We start from the raw sequence: 19814 nt of genomic DNA, 5'->3' as shown, positions 1-19814 counted from the left end.
TTGTGGTTCCGCACATAGATGACCTTGTTGATCCTTAAGAGGCCCTACTCTCTCTCTAGTTACTCTTTTGCCCTTTATGTATTTGTAGAAGCAGTGTGTTATTATATAATATATACAGGAGTGTTATACCCGGTAACACACGGTGTGTTATTATATAATATATACAGGAGTGTTATACCCGGTAACACACGGTGTGTTATTATATAATATATATACACAGGAGTGTTATACCCGGTAACACATGGTGTGTTATTATATAATATATATACACAGGAGTGTTATACCCGGTAACACACGGTGTGTTATTATATAATATATATATATATATATATATATACATACAGGAGTGTCATACCTAGTAACACATGGTGTGTCACTCTATAAATAAAATAAGTCTCGAGACTTACCGATGAGGTGCATGTTTTATATTGCCTCTCACCTCCCGGGCAGGCAGCTGTTGGCCACTGATGTGGGTTCCAATCCTGGTCGTGAGTATCTGCTCCGGGATATGTCCCGACTCCATAGTCCTGTCTCCGGAGCCTGCGCCCAGCTGAGGCCTGGGTTTCTGGAGCCTGCACTCCCCCCTCGAGGTGGGTGCGCTGCGCCCGGCGGAAGCTGCGATGAGGGGATTGGAAATCTTCCCGACGCACCTTTTGGGGGGCTCCGTGCCTCGGGGACTTGCGGGCGCTGTGTGATCCACGTGAGCTGTGTGGATGTGGGGCCTCCGGTTGGCTCTGACGCCCAGGCTTTGTCGAAGCACCGTCGGCTGGAGGCAACGATCTTGCTCTGGTTGCCGTCCCTCCTCGAAGAGGGTCTGCCGGGAACCCTTGTCCCTGAGGGACTCGCTGCTCGATCTTTCCGCCAGTTGTCTCCTCCTGTTGAGTCCTCTGTGGCTCAGACTGAGGCCCCAGTCGGGGTGGCCGGTGCCTTAGCCTAGTTTGAGGGTTTGACTCGCGTTTGGCCTGCCTTCGGGCGGGTTCTTGGTAAACGTACTCATCCGATATCTCCAACTGCCCTCGTCCCCTGGGCTCCCCATTATCTGGGGCCAGGTAACCAAACATATGGCCATTGTGCCCTCGTGAGGTGAAATTCAGGTCTTGTAAGGTCCGTTCGTGCCCTTGGGGCCTTTGGTGGGTTGGCGAGGCCTGTGAGCCTCCTCGAGAAGGTACATCACCAGCAGGCTCCTCTGGGACCTGCCTTGCAGGTTGGGAAGAAGCTACAACTTTCACTCCCCTCGCCGGGTTGGGTTGCCGAGTGAATGATGCGTGATTTGGCCCGTCTAACACACCGTCGACTGACCGCTGCTGTTGCTCAGTTCCTGCAGGGGTCCCGCGGTGAAGGGTTTTTTCTGAGGCCTCCTCGGCAGCCAACTCCCCGGGCTGCTGACCCCACTCCGGAGGGGCCCAGAGGCCCCTCTGCACCCCGACGTGCCCCTTGATTGAGCCCGAGGCCTGTAGGCCAGAGGCCTGCGACCCTGAAAGCCGACGTGCAGCCTGGGCCTGGATTTCGAATCCCTGCCCCTCTCGATTCTCCTCCTGCGCGGCCCGAGCTCCCCTTCGCGCCTGCCTTCCGCTCTCGGGCTCCTGTCTTGCTCCCGGTTTGCCCTGAGGCGCGGTTTGCGCTGCCGCGCCCTCTGATAACCGGGGTAGCCGGGAGCTGCTTTGCTGTCCTTGCCGGTCTCTCCCCGTCTCCTGTTGAAGGTGAGCCAACCCTCCGTGGAGTTGGAAGGTCGAGGGAACTTTACCGTACCCATACTGCCCGGGACGGATCATACCTCGAGCGTGGGATCTGTACAATCATAAAAAGCATCTCGATCACTGAAATATCACAGGAAATCCATTTAAGAAACATTAAGGTGGATTTCCGGCACTGAATGGAACTATCTCCTCCCTGTAAAGCAGCACCGAGTCCCCCTCCCCTCGAAACTCCGCAGGGGAAGTATTAGGATCAGCAAAACCCCCAGTAGGACAACCCTTATGGCCTGTTTTAAACCCACCCACCCACCATATCCCTCAACCCCACCCACCCAACATATCCCACAACCCCACCCACCCACCATATCCCTCAACCCCACCCACCCAACATATCCCACAACCCCACCCACCCAACATATCCCACAACCCCACCCACCCACCATAACCCTCAACCCCACCCACCCAACATATCCCACAACCCCCACCCACCCACCATAACCCTCAACCCCACCCACCCACCATAACCCCCACCCACCCACCATAACCCTCAACCCCACCCACCCAACATATCCCACAACCCCACCCACCCACCATAACCCTCAACCCCACCCACCCACCATATCCCACAACCCCCACCCACCCACCATAACCCCCACCCACCCACCATATCCCTCAACCCCCACCCACCCACCACAACCCTCAACCCCACCCAACATATCCCTCCAACCCCCACCCACCCACCATAACCCCCACCCACCCAACATATCCCACAACCCCCACCCACCCACCATATTCCTCAACCCCCACCCACCACCCAATCCCTAATTACCACTAGAACGCATTCACACCACCTGCTCCAACCTCCTTCCTGGTCACTCATTCCACAACTCAATTCCCCTGTCGGTGGAAGGGTCCCACTTGGGATATCACAACCCAACCCGATCCTGTTTCCACACTCACATATTCCAGCAGTGATTGGGGGGGGGCTTCGGCTGGGGGGGGGGGGGGGGGAATCAGCCAGGGTTCCTGCTCCTGTACCCCGTCCAGCAACCAGCTAGCGCGTTTAATGGCTCATCGTGTTAAAAGTGATGACGAAGCTGCGCCAGGCAGAGCAGAAAGATGCCAGGTCCCACGCGCTGTGTTAGCTGGGTGACAAACTGAGGAGCTGCACTTGGCCTCAAGTGTCCCTGGGCTGAGGGGAGGGGGCGGTGGAGAGCAGGGGTGGTTGGGAGGAAGGGGTGGGGAGGAGGTTAGGGGGGGGAAAAAAAGAGTCAGCCAGAATTACCGCTCCTCGATGACTGTCCAGTGACCCCTGCCGGAAAGTGCATGTGGAGCCGGGCGAGGACAGGGTTAGGTTTGGCTGTGATTCCCTCTGTGGGCGAATAGTCACTGATCACCGGAGCGAGGCGCAGAGGGCGTCTGCAGGACTGCGACCCCGGCAAGCGTCAGTGCCTTCAGGACGGGAAGGGGGCAAACACCGGAGTGAAGAGAGGCATTACCTATTGGACGAGCGTAGCTCCTCCCTCATCAGCAAGGACCGCCTGTTTCCCGTCGAGACTCTCCAATTGGCTGCACTTCTTTGCCTGGGCTGGGAGCCCGAACCCTGATTGGACGAACCTTCATAGGCATAGAGCGGGCTCGACTCCCGATTGGTCGGGCTTTGAGCACCGTAAGGGGAAGGCGAGTCCCGATTGGCTGGAAGCCTTTGCCGGTCATGATTGGACGGTTGGCCCCGTCGGTAAAGAGGAAGCAATCCCTGATTGGACAGGTGCCTGTAGCCCTGGCGTGGAGCCGACTCCCCATTGGTTGGATGCCCTTGTCGGTAAACGGGAAATTCCGGCTGATTGGATGAATACTCATTGCCGTAAAGCGGAACCGAGTGCTGATTGGACCCGTGGCCTCCCCGACGGCTGCCCAGCTCTTGCTGTGCCTCGTGTGGCACGGATTGCTCGTGAGGGTAGGTCAGGGGCTCTCTGTTGACATGGAGCGGGTAGGCGGGCTTCAACGCAGAGACGGCCCCTCCGGGGTACGGGATCCGCCGATCTTCTCCGTAGGCAGGCCGAGGTTGAGAGTACGGCCCCCTTGGCCGATGAGCCCACCTCTGGCCTCCGGGCTCCTGCGGGATGCACCTGCGGCTCTGCTCCATGATCCCGATGCCGCAGGAACTGGAACAGGGTGACCACGGACCCCAAGAGCTCCAGACCCCCGGAATTCCATCCACCGTCTCATCTGCTTCCGCCGTTTGCCTCGATTTCCTCTGAGGGACCTTCGAGAGAGAGAATGAACAAAGTTTACAGCGGTGTCCTCCCCACCCCAGGGGTCGGTATTAGGACCCCTGCTCTTTTTGATTTTATATTAACGACCTGGACTTAGGTCTAAAGGGCATAATTTCAAAGTCTGCAAGTCACAAAACTCGGGAATGTAGTAAACAATGAGGAGGATAGTAACAGACTTCAGGAGGACACAGACAGACTGGTGAAATGGGCAGACATACTGCAGATGAAATTTAATGCAGAGAAGTGTGAACGGATTCATTTTGGTAGGAAGAATGAGGAGAGGCAAAATAAACTAAACAGTACAATTTTAAAAGGGGGTGCAGGAACAGAGAGACCTGGGGGTGTATATACACAAATCTTTGAAGATGGCAGGACAAGTTGAGAAGGCTGTTTAAGGAAAGCATTTGGGATCATTGGCTTTATAATTAGAGGCACAGAGTACAAAAGCTTATGCCAAACCTTTATAAAACACTGGTTAGGCCTCAGCTGGAATATTGTGTCCAATTCTGGGCACCAGACTTTAGGAGGGATGTCAAGGCCTTAGAGAGGGTGCAGAGGAGATTTACTAGAATGGTAACGGGGATGAGGGACTGGAGAAGCTGGGATTGTTCTCCTTAGAGCAGAGAAGGTTAAGGGGAGATTTAATACAGGCGTTCAAAATCATGAGATTTTGGCAGGATCGATAGGGAGAAACTGTTTCCAGTGGAAGGAGGGCCGGTAACCAGAGGACACGGATTTAAAGTAATTGGCAAAAGAGCCAGAGGTGAGATGTGGAGAAATATTTTTTACGCAGCGAGTTGTTCTGATCTGGAATGCGCTGCCTGAAAGGGCGGTGGAATCAGATTCAATAATAACTTTCAAAAGGGAATTGAATAAATACTTGAAGGGGAGAAAATTTGCAGGGCTACGGGGGAAAAGAGCAGGGGGGGAGTGGGACTAATTGGATAGATCTTTCAAAGAGCCGGCACAGGCACGATGGGCCGAATGGCCTCCTCCTGTGCTGTATGAGTCTAGGATAGTATTCCCTTCATTTTCAAAAATTGTGGGGAGATCTAATCGAGATATTGAAAATGATTAACGGATTTGATAGGGGAGATACAAACTATTTCCTCTGGTGGGGGGAATCAAGAACAGGGTGGGGGCATAATCTTAGGATTATGGAGTGAAATCAGGAAGCACTTTTTCCACACAAAGGGGAGTGGAAGTCTGGAACTCTCTCCCCAAAAAGGCTGTGGAGGCCCGGGGTCAACTGCAGCTTTCAAGAGTGAGCTCGATAGATTTTTGTTGGGTGAGGGTATCGAGGGATCTGGAGCAAAGGCGGGTAAGATGGAGTTGAGGCACAGATCAGCCAAGATCTAACTGAATGGCGGAACAGGCTCGAGGGGCTGAATGGCCAGCTCCTGGTCCTAAAACGAAAAGTCAGCGCCTACAGGGGAGGAGGGGAGAGGAAAGGAGCTTAACAGCAGCTCAGAGTGCGTCTGTGTGAGGTAGAACTCACTAATGTCATGGTGTATTCACTAACTCCCCACCTTAAAACTTCCAGCCAATCATCTAGAAAGTTGCTCGGCTGGCTAACCATCTCAGGCTTTCTAACACAACCCCCCACCGCCCAACAAGAGGAAGGACGAAAGAAATTTGCGTTCTATATTCAGTCAGTTCCAGATCATCGCTGTCAAATTGCCCCGACTGCCCTATCTGGACTGGGAGGTCAAAGAGATAGGGGAGTCCTTTTCGTCCGGTCAAGGGCGCTTAGTAACGCAGCCAGGTTAATGTTTACGAGCCCCCAACCCTCCCATTCCCCTCCCCTCCCCTCCGCTCCGCCTCTCCTCAAGGCCCAGAGGGGCTGAATTGGAAAGAGAAAGTAACATTGTGAATTGCACTCGGAGAGGACTCCCCTCCACTCCCCGGTCGACGATTGAGGGCCCCACTCTCGCCACCAACTGCGGTCCTGTGTTAGCTGCTGCACGTTACACAAAAGGACGGGCGAGTGACAATGCAGAACCCCAGGGCCTGGCTGTCGCCATGGTAACGTGCTGTTAACCCTTACGGCTCCAGCTCCTGGAGAATTCTCTGCTCACCAAGCGAGCCATTTCACTCGGCGCAGGAGGTGGCCATTCGGCCCATCCTGCCTGTGCCGGCTCTGTGAAAGAGCTATCCAATTAGTCCCGCTCCCCCCCCCAACCCCCTCCATAGCCCTGATAAATTTTTCCTTTTCAAATATTTATCCAATTAGCTTTTGAAAGTTATTATTGAATCTGCTTCCACCGCCCTTTCAGGCAGTGAATTCCAGATCGTAACAACTCGCTGCGTAAAAAAAATTCTCCTCATCTCCCCCTCTGGTTCTTTTACCAATTATCTGTAATCTGTGTCCTCTGGTTACCGACCCTCCTGCAACTGGAAACAGTTTCTCTCTATCTATCTATCAAAACCCTTCATGATTTTGAACACCTCTATTAAATCTCCCCTTAACCTTCTCTGCTCTAAGGAGAACAATCCCAGCTTCTCCAGTCTCTCCGCATAACTGAAGTCCCTCATCCCTGGTACCATTCTGGTAAATCTCAGATTTCACCTGACGGGCTGAGACAATGAAGCGTTCCCTAGAAGTTACTGGGATGTCGACAACAACGTTATGAACGTCTCCGCCCCTGTCTCAGCTCACCTGCTGCTGAAACCCCTCGGCCGTGCCTTTGTTAGGTCCAGACTCCGACTATTCCAATGCTCTCCTGGCCGGCCTCCACCTCCCACCCTCCGTAAACTTGAGCTCATCCAAAACTCTGCTGCCCCCGTATCCTAACTCGCACCAAGTCCCGTTCACCCATCACCCCCTGTGCTCACTGACCAACATTGGCTCCCAGTCCGGCAACACCTCGAGTTTTAAAATTCTCATCCTCGTGTTCAAATCCCTCCCCCTCCTTATCTCTGTAACTTCCTACAACCCTCCGAGATCTCTGCGCTCCTCCAATTCTGGCCTCTTGCACATCCCCGATTTCCATCGCTCCACCATTGGCGGCCGTGCCTTCAGCTGCCTGGGCCCTAAGCTCTGGAATTCCCTCCCTAAACCTCTCCGCCTCTCTCTCTCCTCCTTTAAGACGCTCCTTAAAACCGATCTCTTTGACCAAGCTTTTGGTCACCTGTCCTAATATCTCCTTATATGGCTCGGCGTCAAATTTCTGTCTGATATTCGCTCCTGTGAAGCGCCTTGGGACGTTTTACTACATTAAAGGCGCTATATAAATGCAGGTGGTTGTTATTATCTTAAGCTTTATATCGACTCTGTGTCTCTTCTCTTCCAGCGAGCATTTTTTCTTACATTTAGCTTGTTCAGTTCCTATTTCAATATGTAAATTTTATTGTAACTAATTCTGTGCGCGATGCTTCTTATGGTGGAATAGCCTAGTGGCGCTGCCCAGGCTACTACTGGCCTCGGCGGCCCGGGCCTAGTGGGGGCTCTTCCTCCCGATTGCGGCCCAGTGACCCCGCCCTCACCAGCCCCGCGGGCGTTACGCGAGGCGGAAGGTTCAGCCCCGTCTGCGATGCTCTTCACGGTTGAATAACCTGACGGCACTCGCCGTCAAGGCCTGGGTGGATGGAGCACCGGGAAGTCGAACCCACGAGATTCAGGAGGAGGAGGATAGAATAAAGAGAGAAAATCACACCTGTTGGAAATACACAACGGGCCCGTCAACTTCAGACAGGTTAATCTTTTATTTGATCTCGAGATGTGGGTGTCACTGGCAATGCCACAATAAATACTCGTCCCTAGTTTCCCTGAAAGGTGACAAGCCTTCTAGTAGGAGTGATTGCTTTGCCGCTTCAGAGGGCGTCACAAAGAATTTACAGCACAGAAACAGGCCGTTCGGCCCAACTATGCCGGTGTTTACGCTCCACACGAGCCTCCTCCCTCCCCTCTTCATCAAACCCTATCACCATATCCTTCCATTCCTTTCTCCCTCATGTGTTTATCCAGCTTCCCCTTAAATGCTATCGGCCTCAGCCACTCCATGCGGTAGTGAGTTCCACATTCTCACCACTCTCTGGGTAAAGAAGTTTCTCCCGAATTCCCGATTGGATTTATCGGTGGCTATCTTATATTCATGACCCCCTGGTTTTGCACTCCCCCTACAAAGTGGAAACAGTCGACGCAGTGCGAGACTGGAGTCACGTGTAGGCCCGGACCGGGTAAGGACGGCAGGTTCCCTTCCCTGAAGGGACACCCGTGAACCAGTTGGGTTTTTAGGACGATCCCCCAGCTCCTCCTGGTCAGTTTTAAATCACTGGATGCACTGAATCTGCCTCCACCACCCTTTCAGGCGTAAAAATATTTCTCCTCATCTCACCTCTGATATGAAAGGTCATCGACCTGAATCGTTAACTCTGTTTCTCTCTCTCTCTCTCTCTCTCTCCACAGATGCTACCTGACCTCCTGAGCGTTTCCAGGGTTTATTTCAGATTTCCAGCATCTGCGGTATTTCGCTTATGCTTTCCGTTTTGAGAAAAGGCAGGAGCGGAGCTGGATACCAAAAACAGACTCACCTTTCTGTGTGTGTAGGAGCACTGAAGAAAGGTTAGCAGGTGAAAACCGACAAACACAGACACCCAGCAAAACCTGAAAAGAAACAGGGAGGCTCGTCATTCAGGGTCTCAGTCGCTACAGAGCACAGCACAGCTGAACGCTGACAAGATACTTTGGAGAGGTTCGTCTTTGTCTGGAATTCTAATGAATTGTAATATAGTCTCCAATCCTGGGAGGACAACACAATAGAATCATTAATTTGGCAACACAACTTTCCCACTTAAATGTCAGAGTTAAAGAAAGACTTGCATTTATACCGCAACCTCAGGTGCATTTTGAACAAGTTAAGAGTTTATGGGGCAGGGAGGGGGGCGGAGGCGGAGAATTGGAGGCCAGAAAAGTGGGCGTTTGGATGATTGAGCCTAGAGGTGGGAAAAGAATCAGGAAGAGTTTCATCGGTGTAGAGGCTGGGGTAGGTACAGGAGTTAATCGAAGCGGCCTTGGCAATCAAGAGACTGTGGGGTTTGAAACTCTTCAGTCGAACAGGGCTTCGAGGATGAGCGAATGGCCAGAGAGGGGGGGGGGGGGGAATGGTTCAGAATGTGGCGAAAATTATAACTGTGGTCTTCCTGATGTTCAATTGGAAAAAGTTCTGATTCATCCATGACTCAGGCTCTCTTCCTCCTACAGTTCACAGGCTTTTAATATCAAAGGCTGGCGTTACTGCACTACTAATTTCTGATTTCCCACATCTCTTTTCATGTGGCATCCTGCACCGTGGACATTGCCCCTCAACCAGACATCTCAATAGAAATATCATTCGCTGTGTGCACAACAGGACCGACTGTCCCAGCGCTGGCTGAACTGAACTGGGAGGAGACCTGGGCTCTTCAAACCTTTCCCAGAGATGAGAAAGTGGCCAGTAATTTGACTCTAATAGGATTTCGGATTGTGATTTCTAATCTATAAATAAATTACATCCTTCATTTGAGAATAATAAACGTAGGATATTTTTTTTTTGTTTGAAAAGAATTTTGTTCCCGTGTTTATTGATTCAAAATGCAATTCCTGTTTGTGCTTAATTCTGTTCTGCTTCCCTTCTCTCTCTCTCTCTCTGTGCCCTGGGGCCCCGAGTGCTCAGTCTCTGAGTGACTGCCAAATTTAAATGGCTCTCGACAAACACATCCTCCAGCAACTATTGTCAGAGAAAGGGCCATTAACTCTCAACATGCTTCAACTCATAGAAGGAGGCTGTTCAGCCCATCGTGCCTGTGACAGAGCTCTCCAATTAGTCCCACTCCCCCCTGCTCTTCCCCCCCCCCCGTAGCCCTGCAAATTTCTCCCCTTCAACTATTTATCCAATTCCCTTTTGAAAGTTACTAATGAATCTGCTCCCACCGCCCTTTCAGGCAGCGCATTCCAGGTCGTAACAACTCGTTGCGTAAAAATTTCTTTCCTCATGTCGCCTCTGGTTCTTTTGCCAATTACCTTAATTCTGTGTCCTCCGGTTACCGACCCCCCTGCAACTGGAAACAGTTTCTCTCTATCTATCTATCAAAACCTTTCATAATTTTGAACACCTCTATCAAATCTCCCCTTGTTCTTCTCTACTCTAAAGGAGAACCACCCCCAGTGCAAATCGCCTCGTTAAAGTGGGGAAAGGAGAAGAAAAGAGTGGGACAAGGGGCTTGACTTGTGGAGAGAGTGGGCGAACGCCCTTTGTGAGAAGGAGTTCCTCCGCTTTAAATCCCAGAAGATCCCCCCTCCCAGAGCCAAGAGCAGGGTCCGAACAAAGAGGAGGACAATAGAAAGTTTTGTTCTTGCGCCCGGTTCTGGGAGGCTTACTTTCCGAAGGACGTCAAGGCCACGGTGAAGGATGCAGAGGAGATTAGTTTGGCCGCAAGCAGGGATGAGACACGTTCGTTACAAGGAGAGAAATGGTCTCTTTTCACTAGAACAGAAAATGCTAGGAGGAAATCAGCCGTAGCTCAGTGGGTAGCACTCTCTCTCTCTTACCTCAGAAGTACATCGTTCACCTGAGGAAGGAGGTAGCCTCCGAAAGCTTGTGAATTTAAAATAAAATTGCTGGACTATAACTTGGTGTTGTAAAATTGTTTACAATTGTCAACCCCAGTCCATCACCGGCATCTCCACATCATTACCTCAGAAGGCCATGGGTTCGAGCCCCACTCCAGAGACTTGAGCCCATAATCCAGGCTGACACTCCCATGCAGTACTGAGGGAGTGCTGCGCTGTTGGAGGTGCCGTCTTTCGGATGAGATGTTAAACCGAGGCTCCGTCTGCCCCTCTCAGGTAGATGCAAAAGATCCCTTGGCCACTATTACATAGAATGTACAGCACAGAAACAGGCCATTCGGCCCAACTGGTCTGTGCTGGTGTTTATGCTCCACCCAAGCCTCCTCCCACCCTACTTCATCTCACCCTATCAGCGTATCCTTCTATTCCTTTCTCCCTCATGTGTTTATCCAGCTTCCCCTTAAATGCATCTATGCTATTCGCCTCAACCACTCCATGTGGGAGCGAGTTCCACATTCTCACCACTCTCTGGGCAAAGAAGTTTCTCCTGAATTCCCTATTGGATTTATTAGTGACTATCATATATTTATGGCCTCTAGTTCTGGGGGACCGGGAGCCAACGTAGGGTCAGCGAGCACAGGGTGGGTGATGGGTGAACGGGACTTGGTGCGAGTTAGGATACGGGGGCAGCAGAGTTTTGGATGAGCTCAAGTTTAGGGAGGGCGGGAGGCCGGCCAGGGGGAGCATCAGAATCTGGAGGTGACAAAAGCACGGGCCAGCCGGCGCCTTCCGGAGAGGAGAAAACGGGTTTGAATTTTAAAAAAACACTGCAGCAGCAACAGGCCAAATAGAAAAATCCTCTCACCTACACATCCATCGCTGTCTGTCTCTCATACTCCCGCAATGGTTGGTCCCACAGGCTTAGGTACGATCCTGACAGTTCAAAGGCACCAGCTCTTCTCCCCTAGTCTACATGTAGATTGACACAAGTGAGCTTTACACAGCCTTGACAGTAGGGAAAGCTCCACCCTCTGCAGCTGGGCTGACCCTGGATAGACGGACAGAGATGGGTTTTTAGCCGAGGCAGGATGACTTGGCTGAAGTGTTTGTCTTTCGGTCCTGTTTGTTTAATTCAGTTGTTTATCCTCCTGGGCTGCGTAAAGGTCTCAGAGACTCTGCAGTTCTCCGCTGTTTCTGCACGAGCCTTTTCCCAGGGGCAAACAGTGCTGTCGTCCCCACCCCACCCTGCTACCGTCCCCTTAAACTTCAAACCAGCTCTGTGGGTAAATGCACCGCCACCTGGCGAGCAGCTAAACCGCACAGGCCAGGACAGGCCCAGGTTCGATGCCCCGTCCTGTGCCGAGTTGGATGATCTCGACCCGGGTGGGGGGCAGAAGACTGCAATTGGTCTCCTGGGCTGGGGAGGAGGGGGTGAAGAATCGGCCAGGGTTCCTGCTCCTGATCACAATCCAGCGACCCCTGCTAGAAAATGGAAATATCAGGTGAGGGTGAGAGACAGCGAGTGAGAGAGAGAGCGCGAGCGAGAGAGCGCGAGAGCGAGAGAGAGAGAGAGAGAACGCGCGAGAGAGAGAGAGAGAGAACGCGCGAGAGAGAGCGCGAGAGAGCGCGAGCGAGAGAGGGCGCGCGAGAGAGAGAGCGCGAGAGAGAGAGCGCGAGAGAGAGAGCGCGAGAGAGAGAGCGCGAGAGAGAGAGCGCGAGAGAGAGCGCGAGAGAGAGAGCGCGAGAGAGAGAGCGCGAGAGAGAGAGAGAGCGCGAGAGAGAGAGCGCGAGAGAGAGAGAGCGAGAGAGAGAGAGCGCGAGAGAGAGCGCGAGAGAGAGAGAGCGAGAGAGAGAGAGCGCGAGAGAGAGCGCGAGAGAGAGAGAGCGCGAGAGAGAGAGAGCGTGAGCGAGAGCGAGAGAGTCAGAGAATGAGACAGAGGAAGAGAGACAGAGAGAATGATAGACAGGGAGAATTAGAGAAAGAGATAGAGGAAAGAGTGAGAAACTGAGACGGAGCTAAAGAAAAAAAGTGAGAGAACACGAGACAGACAAGGGGATATCGGAGGAAAGAGAGAGAAAAAATGGAGGAGGGAGAGGAAGGGCGAGAGAGCAAGGTGTTGAGAAGGAGAGGAGCGAAGGGGTGAGAGGGGAGGTGGGATGGAGCACAGAGGGTCGGGCGTACTGCCTCATCCCGAGTAGCTCCTGTAGGGCCGGTCAAGCCACCGAGGAGCCCGGTCCTCATGACCCAGCATTACCCCCTGGGGCCTGTATGAATGGTGCGTAAACAGTGAATTCCTTTCAATTAGTCCAGCCCGACATCTGGCATTTTTTTTTGAGGCTTTAATTTGTTTCGAGTTTGTTTCTGGTTCGCACGATGCTGCCAGTGTAATTCTGGACAAATAAATAACCTTTAAAATGAAAGTCAATGTTTTCTTTTTTTTTAAGTTTAAAAAGTTTCTCCCTCCCCCGCTCTGGGGCCACCCACACACCATCTCTCAAACAGAGAGGGCAGCCTGTTTGCTGGCCTCTCCCTGTGCCCACCACCACCAGCCTATTATTCATCCTCCACAGACCACGGACACTTTAGTACGATTTTTGGACTTGCGATATTAAGCAGTGGCTCCCCACAGTTGGTCCAATCGCCATGTAACGGAGCCATGCAGACTGTAAACTCCTAGATTCCATCCCTGGCCAGTGCTGAGTTTACTCTGGTTGGACCACACTTGGAGTACTGTGCACAGTCTCCGTATTACAAAAAAAAGGATATCGAGGGGAAGGTGCAAAAAAAAGATTTACAAGGACGATACCAGAACTGAGAGGTTATAACCATCAGGAAGGACTGAACAGGCTGGGACTCTTTTCTCTAGAAAAGAGAAGGCTGAGGGGGTGACCTGATAGAGGCCTTTAAAATCACAAAGGGGTTCGATAGGGTAGACATAGAAAAGATGTTTTCACTTGTGGGGGAGTCCAACACCAGATACCACAAATATAAGAGAGTCATTAATAAATCCAATAAGGAACTCGGGAGAAATTTATTTACCCAGAGAGTGGTGAGAATGTGGAACTCACTCCCACATGGAGTGGTTGAGGCGAATAACATAGATGCATTTAAGGGGAAGCTGGATAAACACATGAGGGAGAAAGGAATAGAAGGATATGCTGATAGGGTGAGATGAAGTAGGGAGGGAGGAGGCTCGTGTGGAGCATAAACACCGGCACAGACCCACCCTATGGGGATGCGCGTATCTACGTTCTAGTGGATACTGGGGGTCAATTGGAGCTTTCAAGACTGAGATCAATAGCTTTTTATTGGCTAAGGGTATCAAGAGATACAGAGCAAAGGCAGGTAAATGGAGTTGAGGTACAGGTCAGCCTTGATCTAATATGATGGCGGAACAGGTTCGAGGGGCTGAATGGCGTACTCCTGTTACCGTGCTCCAAATAGATTGGTCATTCAGCTCAGCACTGATAGTGGGATCTTGCTGTGTATGAAACTGTCGGCTACGTTTGCCTACATAGCAACAACAGTCTGCACCTCAAAGCAATTGATTGGATGGGAAAAGTGCTTTGGGATATCCCGAGAATGCATTTAATGCAATATATCAATGCAGATTCTTTCTGACTTAGCACGAAGGACGTTGGGATGCATATGCTGACAGGCTGAAACGTGCATTCCTCCCTTCCTGAAGCCCGTCCCGCCTTGCCCTGTGCAGCATTGCCCAGGGCAAGGCGGGACGGGCAGCTCACGCACGGTCTTACCCCAGCGAGGGCGCGGGGGGCCTTCAGGGGAGGGGAAGGGAGAAAGCCACGGAAGGAGGGAGGCGACTGATTCCCAACTAACGGCCAATGGCAGAATCCCAACATTCCCAAATTTTGGATCGCAATCCTCATACGTAGAGAAAAAAAAAATCCCCCAGGGAGAAGTAATATTATAGAGCGCTTTTCAAAGTGAGCCACACAGTTTCCACAACAAAACAGCATGAGTTACACAAATAGATTCTTCTTGGTCAACAGTGAAGCTGTGACAAGCAGCTCTGCTTGCCAGCCTAACCATAACCCACTCCCAACTTCCTCAAGTGCGGTGACCCATCCCTTGGAGCAATATTTCTGCAGCCTTACTGCCAGCCAGCTCACAGCGTCCGGATCTCCCGCTCCCCTCCTTTCTTTTTTTGGGAATCCTTAATTTTCCCATTTTATAATTTGACCTGAATTTTTCATCTGTCTGTAATTATGGGATGAGGGCTCTTCCTTTTCCCAATTGTTTTCAAGCTGCGTTCTTGGATTAATCCCTTTAATGTCGGATGCTGGCGGACCATCACTTCCCCAACCCCTTCCCCCCACCCCCCCGTGCAATTCCACCAAGGGCTGCTTTGATTTCAGATTTCCGGCGTTCCTTTTAATAAATTTATAAGGACCATTAGAGATGAGGAAAGGCTGTGAAACACAGGGAATCTCATCCCACACATGGGCTTTCAAACCGAGATCAGACTTCTATATTTATTACATAATAAACTGCTCAGAAACAGGCCATTCGGCCCAACTGGTCCGTGCTGGTGTTTCTGCTCCACACAAGCCTCCTCCCTCCCCTCTTCATCTCACCCTATCAGCATATCCTTCTATTCCTTTCTCCATCCTGTGTTTATCGAGCTTCCCCTTAAATCCATCTATGCTATTTGCCTCAACCACTCCATGTGGTAGTGAGTTCCACATTCTCACCACTCTCTGGGTGAAGAAGTTTCTCCTGAATTCCCGATTGGATTTATTGGTGACTCTCTTATATTTATGGCCCCTAGTTTTGGTCTCCCCCGCAAGTGGAAACATCTTCCCTACGTCTACCCTATCAAACCCCTTCATCATTTTAAAGAACTCCATTAATCACTAACTAAGGAAGAATGCTTTCTACAATGACTTCCTCTGGGTAACTAAGGCAGTCAGAAATTAGAATGGGGGTCCCTGGGACTGCATCAATGTTTGCAGGGACTCCCTGTTCCATTAAAGAAAGAAGATTTGCATTTCTATCATGTCTTCCATGACCTGACCTCCCAAAGCACTTTACAGCCAATGAAGTACTTTTGAACTGTAGTCACTGTTGTAATGTAGGAAATGCAGCAGCCAATTTGCACACAGAAAGCTCCCACAAACAGCAATGTGCTAGTGACGTGGGTTGAGGGATAAATATTGGCCAGGGCACTAGGGAGAACTCCCCCTGCTCTTCTTCTAAATAGTGGCCGTGGGATCTTTTACATCCACCTGAGAGGGGCAGACGGGGCCTCGGTTTAAAGTCTCACCAGAAAGATGGCACCTCCGACAGTGCAGCACTCCCTCAGTACTGGCACTGGGAGTGTCGGCCCAGAGTTTGTGCTCAAGTCTCTGGAGTGGGGACGTGAACCCACGACCTTCTGACTCAGATGAGAGTGCTGCCCACCGAGCCAAGGCTGAATCGGGCAGGGTGTATAACATGCGTCCGACTCAAACCCGCCAGGTGGGTTAGGTTAAAATCTCCCCCCACCATCCCTTGGCCCCCTGTTCCCTTCCTTCGTCACCTGGCCAGTGATATCCTGGGTTCACATCGCCGTTCAATATTTCAAAGCTGAGAATTTCCTCGTGGAACGGGGGCTGGGGCTGGGGCGGGGGGGGTCGAGCCTCCCGATCGTCCGCCGAAAACCCCGTTCACGCATCTATCCGGACTCTCAGCCCATCTTCCGTCGAAGTTACGGCGGCCGATGGGGCCGAAGCCCCCTCCTCCCCCAGGAACTTCCAATCGCATTGATCTCAAACGTTACCCCGTCAACTAACCCCCCTCTCTGCAAATTCTTCCCTCGCAGATCATCCCTTTAACATTGAGAGCAGTCTTGTTGGGTCTTCCCTGTTCCCACTAGTTACTGATTCTGATTAAAAAAGTGTGAGAGAGAAACAAAATGAGGCAGAGGGAAATGGGACACACATATATACTGTTCATTTTTAAACCATTTCTGATTCCCCACCCCTTTGAATTTGAACTTTCTTTTTGCTGTTGTTGTTTAATCCCTGGTGTCCACCCTAAGACCCTCACTCCAGCCCCCCTCGTCAAAGAGTTCTCATAAACACATCACACACACTCCCAGTCAAAGAGACCGATTAAAACTGGAGATGTTACAAAACTTTGGTACTAGTTACGACACTTTGCTGAGTTTTTCTCCCGCCCAGCACTGAAACTTGAGCGATCTAAACAGATTGGAGAGGAGGTTTTTAAGAGAACTTCCAACTCTAAAGGTTCAGTATTAAAGCAGGCAAATAAAGCTCTTAACTTTTTCCCCTTCAGAGGTCTGGTTTGAAATCTCCTTTCCAACGCCGATCCTCTCCCTTTTTCCACACTGACTCGTTATTCCTTTTTTTTAAAAGACAAAACCTTCCTTTTAATGTTCTCACCGTTTTGCCCAGAGCCGCTCTCTCACACTCTCAGCCCCGCAAACTCCCGACTTTCTGCAGAGGAGCGATCCGGGTTTAACCCCACGTGTCCCGGTACAGTCTGCCTGCCTGATCCGGGTTTAACTCCGTGTGTCCCGAGACGGTCTGTCTCCCTAATCCGGATTTAACTCTATGTGTCCTGGTCGAGTTTAGCAACAGCGCGTCTTGGTTCAGTCTGACTCGGGTTTAGCCCTAGTCTGTCCTGGTTCAGTTTGACTCAGGTTTAACCCTGTCTGTCCTGGTTCAGTTTGACTCAGGTTTAACCCTGTCTGTCCTGGTTCAGTTTGACCCGGGTTTAGCCCAGTCTGTCCTGGTTCAGTTTGACTCAGGTTTAACCCTGTCTGTCCTGGTTCAGTTTGACCCGGGTTTAGCCCAGTCTGTCCTGGTTCAGTTTGACCCGGGTTTAGCCCAGTCTGTCCTGGTTCAGTTTGACTCAGGTTTAACCCTGTCTGTCCTGGTTCAGTTTGACCCGGGTTTAGCCCAGTCTGTCCTGGTTCAGCCTGACCCGGGTTTAGCCCTGTCTGTCCTGGCTCATTTTGACCCAAGTTTAGTCCTGTCCTGGTTCATTTTGACCCATGTTTAGTCCTGTCTATCCTGGTTCAGATTGACCAGGGTTTAGCCCTGTCTGTCCTGGTTCAGTCTCTCTGACCTGGACACAGGTGGGACTGATCAGATCTCACTCTTTGCTCCTCCCTCGTATCTTGCCACCAACGACTTTCCTCTTTGGACTGTAAAGCCTCTACTTCCTGCCCTGTGACTCATCAAAGTGCTGAGACCTCGACCATCGGCAGTTAAGCCTCGTTTGTTTGGACTGACACATTTTTGTGTTGTAACTTCCATGTATCAGAACTGTACAATGCTGAGAAAATAAGCTTCAGTCACATTAATCTCCCTGTTTCTTTCTCCGCCCCATACCTTCCCATTTCCCTCTGCCTCATTTTGTTTCTCTCTCACACTTTTTTAATTCTTTCTCTGCCGACTCTCACCCCCTCCTCTTTTGAGGTGGTGATCCTCGCAACAACCTGCATTTCTACAGTGTCTTTAACGTAGTAAAACGTCCCAAGGCGCTTCACAGGAGCGATTATCAGACAAAAAATTTGACACCGAGCCAAAGGAGATATTAGGACAGGTGACTAAAAGCTTGGTCAAACAGGCAGGTTTTAAGGAGCGAGTTAAAGGAGGAGAGAGAGGCGGAGAGGTTTAGGGAGGGAATTCCAGAGCTCAGGGCCCAGGCGGCTGAAGGCACGGCCGCCAATGGTGGAGCGAAGGAAATCGGGGATGCGCAAGAGGCCAGAATTGGAGGAGCGCAGAGATCTCGGAGGGTCGTAGGGGTGGAGGGGGTTACAGAGACGGGGAGGGGGGCCATGGAGAGGGATTTGAACACGAGGTTAAGAATGTTTAAATCGAGGCATCGGTGGACCAGGAGTAAGTTCCACCAGGCGTTGGGCACCCTCCAACACAAGAGGGTGTGAGCCCAGAGAGTGAGGATATTTGTCCGTGGGGGACAATCACAGCCGAGCCCAGGCCAGTCCTCACCCAGTCACTGCCCAGCGGGGAGACGGGTGTCACTGGGCAGTAATCAGGAGTGGGAATCCCGGCTGATTTTTATTCCTTCCTTAGCCCAGAGGCTGAGGGCCAGACCCAACTGCTGCTCCGGCAGAGATTAGCAGACAAGATGGAACCTGGGGGAGTCCCGCACTGCCTGGAGCCGGGCAGCGGAACCACGGCAGGAGGCTCCGACTGGCCAGAAGAGGCCAAGGAAAATCTTTTAAAATTTCCTTCTGTTAGAACTTAGCCGTGGCTCAGTGGGAAGCTCTCTCTCTCTCTCTCTGTGCCTCTCTCTCTCTCGCCTCGGAGTCATCAGGTCGTGGGTTTGAGTCCCACTCCAGAGACTTGAGCACAGAATCCAGGCCGACACTCCCGGTGCAGTACTGAGGGAGTGCTGCACTGTCAGACGTGCCGTCTTTCGGATGAGACGTTAAACCCAGGCCCCGTCCGCCTTCTCGGGTGAACGTAAAAGATCCCACGGCCACTATTCAAAGAAGAGCAGGGGGAGTTCTCCCTGGTGTCCTGGGGCCAATATTTATCCCCCAGCCAACATCACTAAAAAAAACAGATGATCTGGTCATTATCACATTGCTGTGTGTGGGATCTTGCTGTGTGCAAATTGACTGCTGTGTTTCCTACATTACAACAATGAGAAAGCTTGCGAAAGCACTTCATTGGCTACACCGCTTTGGGATGTCCTAAGGTCGTGAAAGGTGATATATAAACGCAAGTCTTTCTTTCAGGAGAATTGCTTCTAGTTGCTATCCAGTGATTCCAATGCATGCCTCCCTATCTCTGTAACCTCCTCCAGCCCTACGACCCTCCGAGATCTCTGCGCTCCTCCGATTCTGGCCTCTTGCGCATCCCCGATTTTCATCACTCCGCCATTGGCGGCCGTGCCTTCAGCTGCCTGGGCCCTAAGCTCTGGAATTCCCTCCCTAAACCTCTCCGCCTCTCTCTCTCCTCCTTTAGCACGCTCCTTAAAATCTACCTTTGACCAAGTGTCCTAATGTCTCCTTATGGGGCTCGTTGCCAAGTTTTGTTCGATAACCGCTCCTGTGATGTCCCTTAAGACTTTTACTACTTCAAGGGCACTGTATAAATACAAGTTGTTTTTGTTGTCGAGAGGAAGGTGAATATACTTGGCAAATCGGTCCCTTGTTGCCACGTGAAGTTGCAGTGTTTAGCTGATAATCTCCCCTTCCGATCTTGGATGTTTCTCAGCCTCAAGGCCGGACTGCCCCGTAAACAGAACTTTCACAACCTGGCCTGCAAAGGGCAGCCAGTGACAACATCACC

At 51.4% G+C, this 19814-nt stretch overlaps 1 protein-coding gene across 1 annotated transcript in view; it reads right to left on the bottom strand.

Moving 5' to 3' along the window:
• LOC137306591 (thrombospondin type-1 domain-containing protein 4-like) overlaps positions 1–16920 on the bottom strand; it is a 68469-nt gene extending 51549 nt beyond the window's left edge. Inside the window, 5 exon segments of the mRNA XM_067975886.1 lie at positions 408–1788; positions 3194–3960; positions 8504–8576; positions 11386–11568; positions 16808–16920. Coding sequence (XP_067831987.1) covers positions 408–1788; positions 3194–3960; positions 8504–8576; positions 11386–11414 — 2250 coding nt within the window. The 5' untranslated portion in view covers positions 11415–11568; positions 16808–16920.
• Positions 16921–19814: the final 2894 nt, after the last annotated feature.

The sequence above is a fragment of the Heptranchias perlo genome, chromosome 44 (assembly GCF_035084215.1).
Source record: "Heptranchias perlo isolate sHepPer1 chromosome 44, sHepPer1.hap1, whole genome shotgun sequence".
Classification (NCBI taxonomy): Eukaryota; Metazoa; Chordata; class Chondrichthyes; order Hexanchiformes; family Hexanchidae; genus Heptranchias; species Heptranchias perlo.
This window is presented reverse-complemented; position numbering and strand designations above follow the sequence as displayed.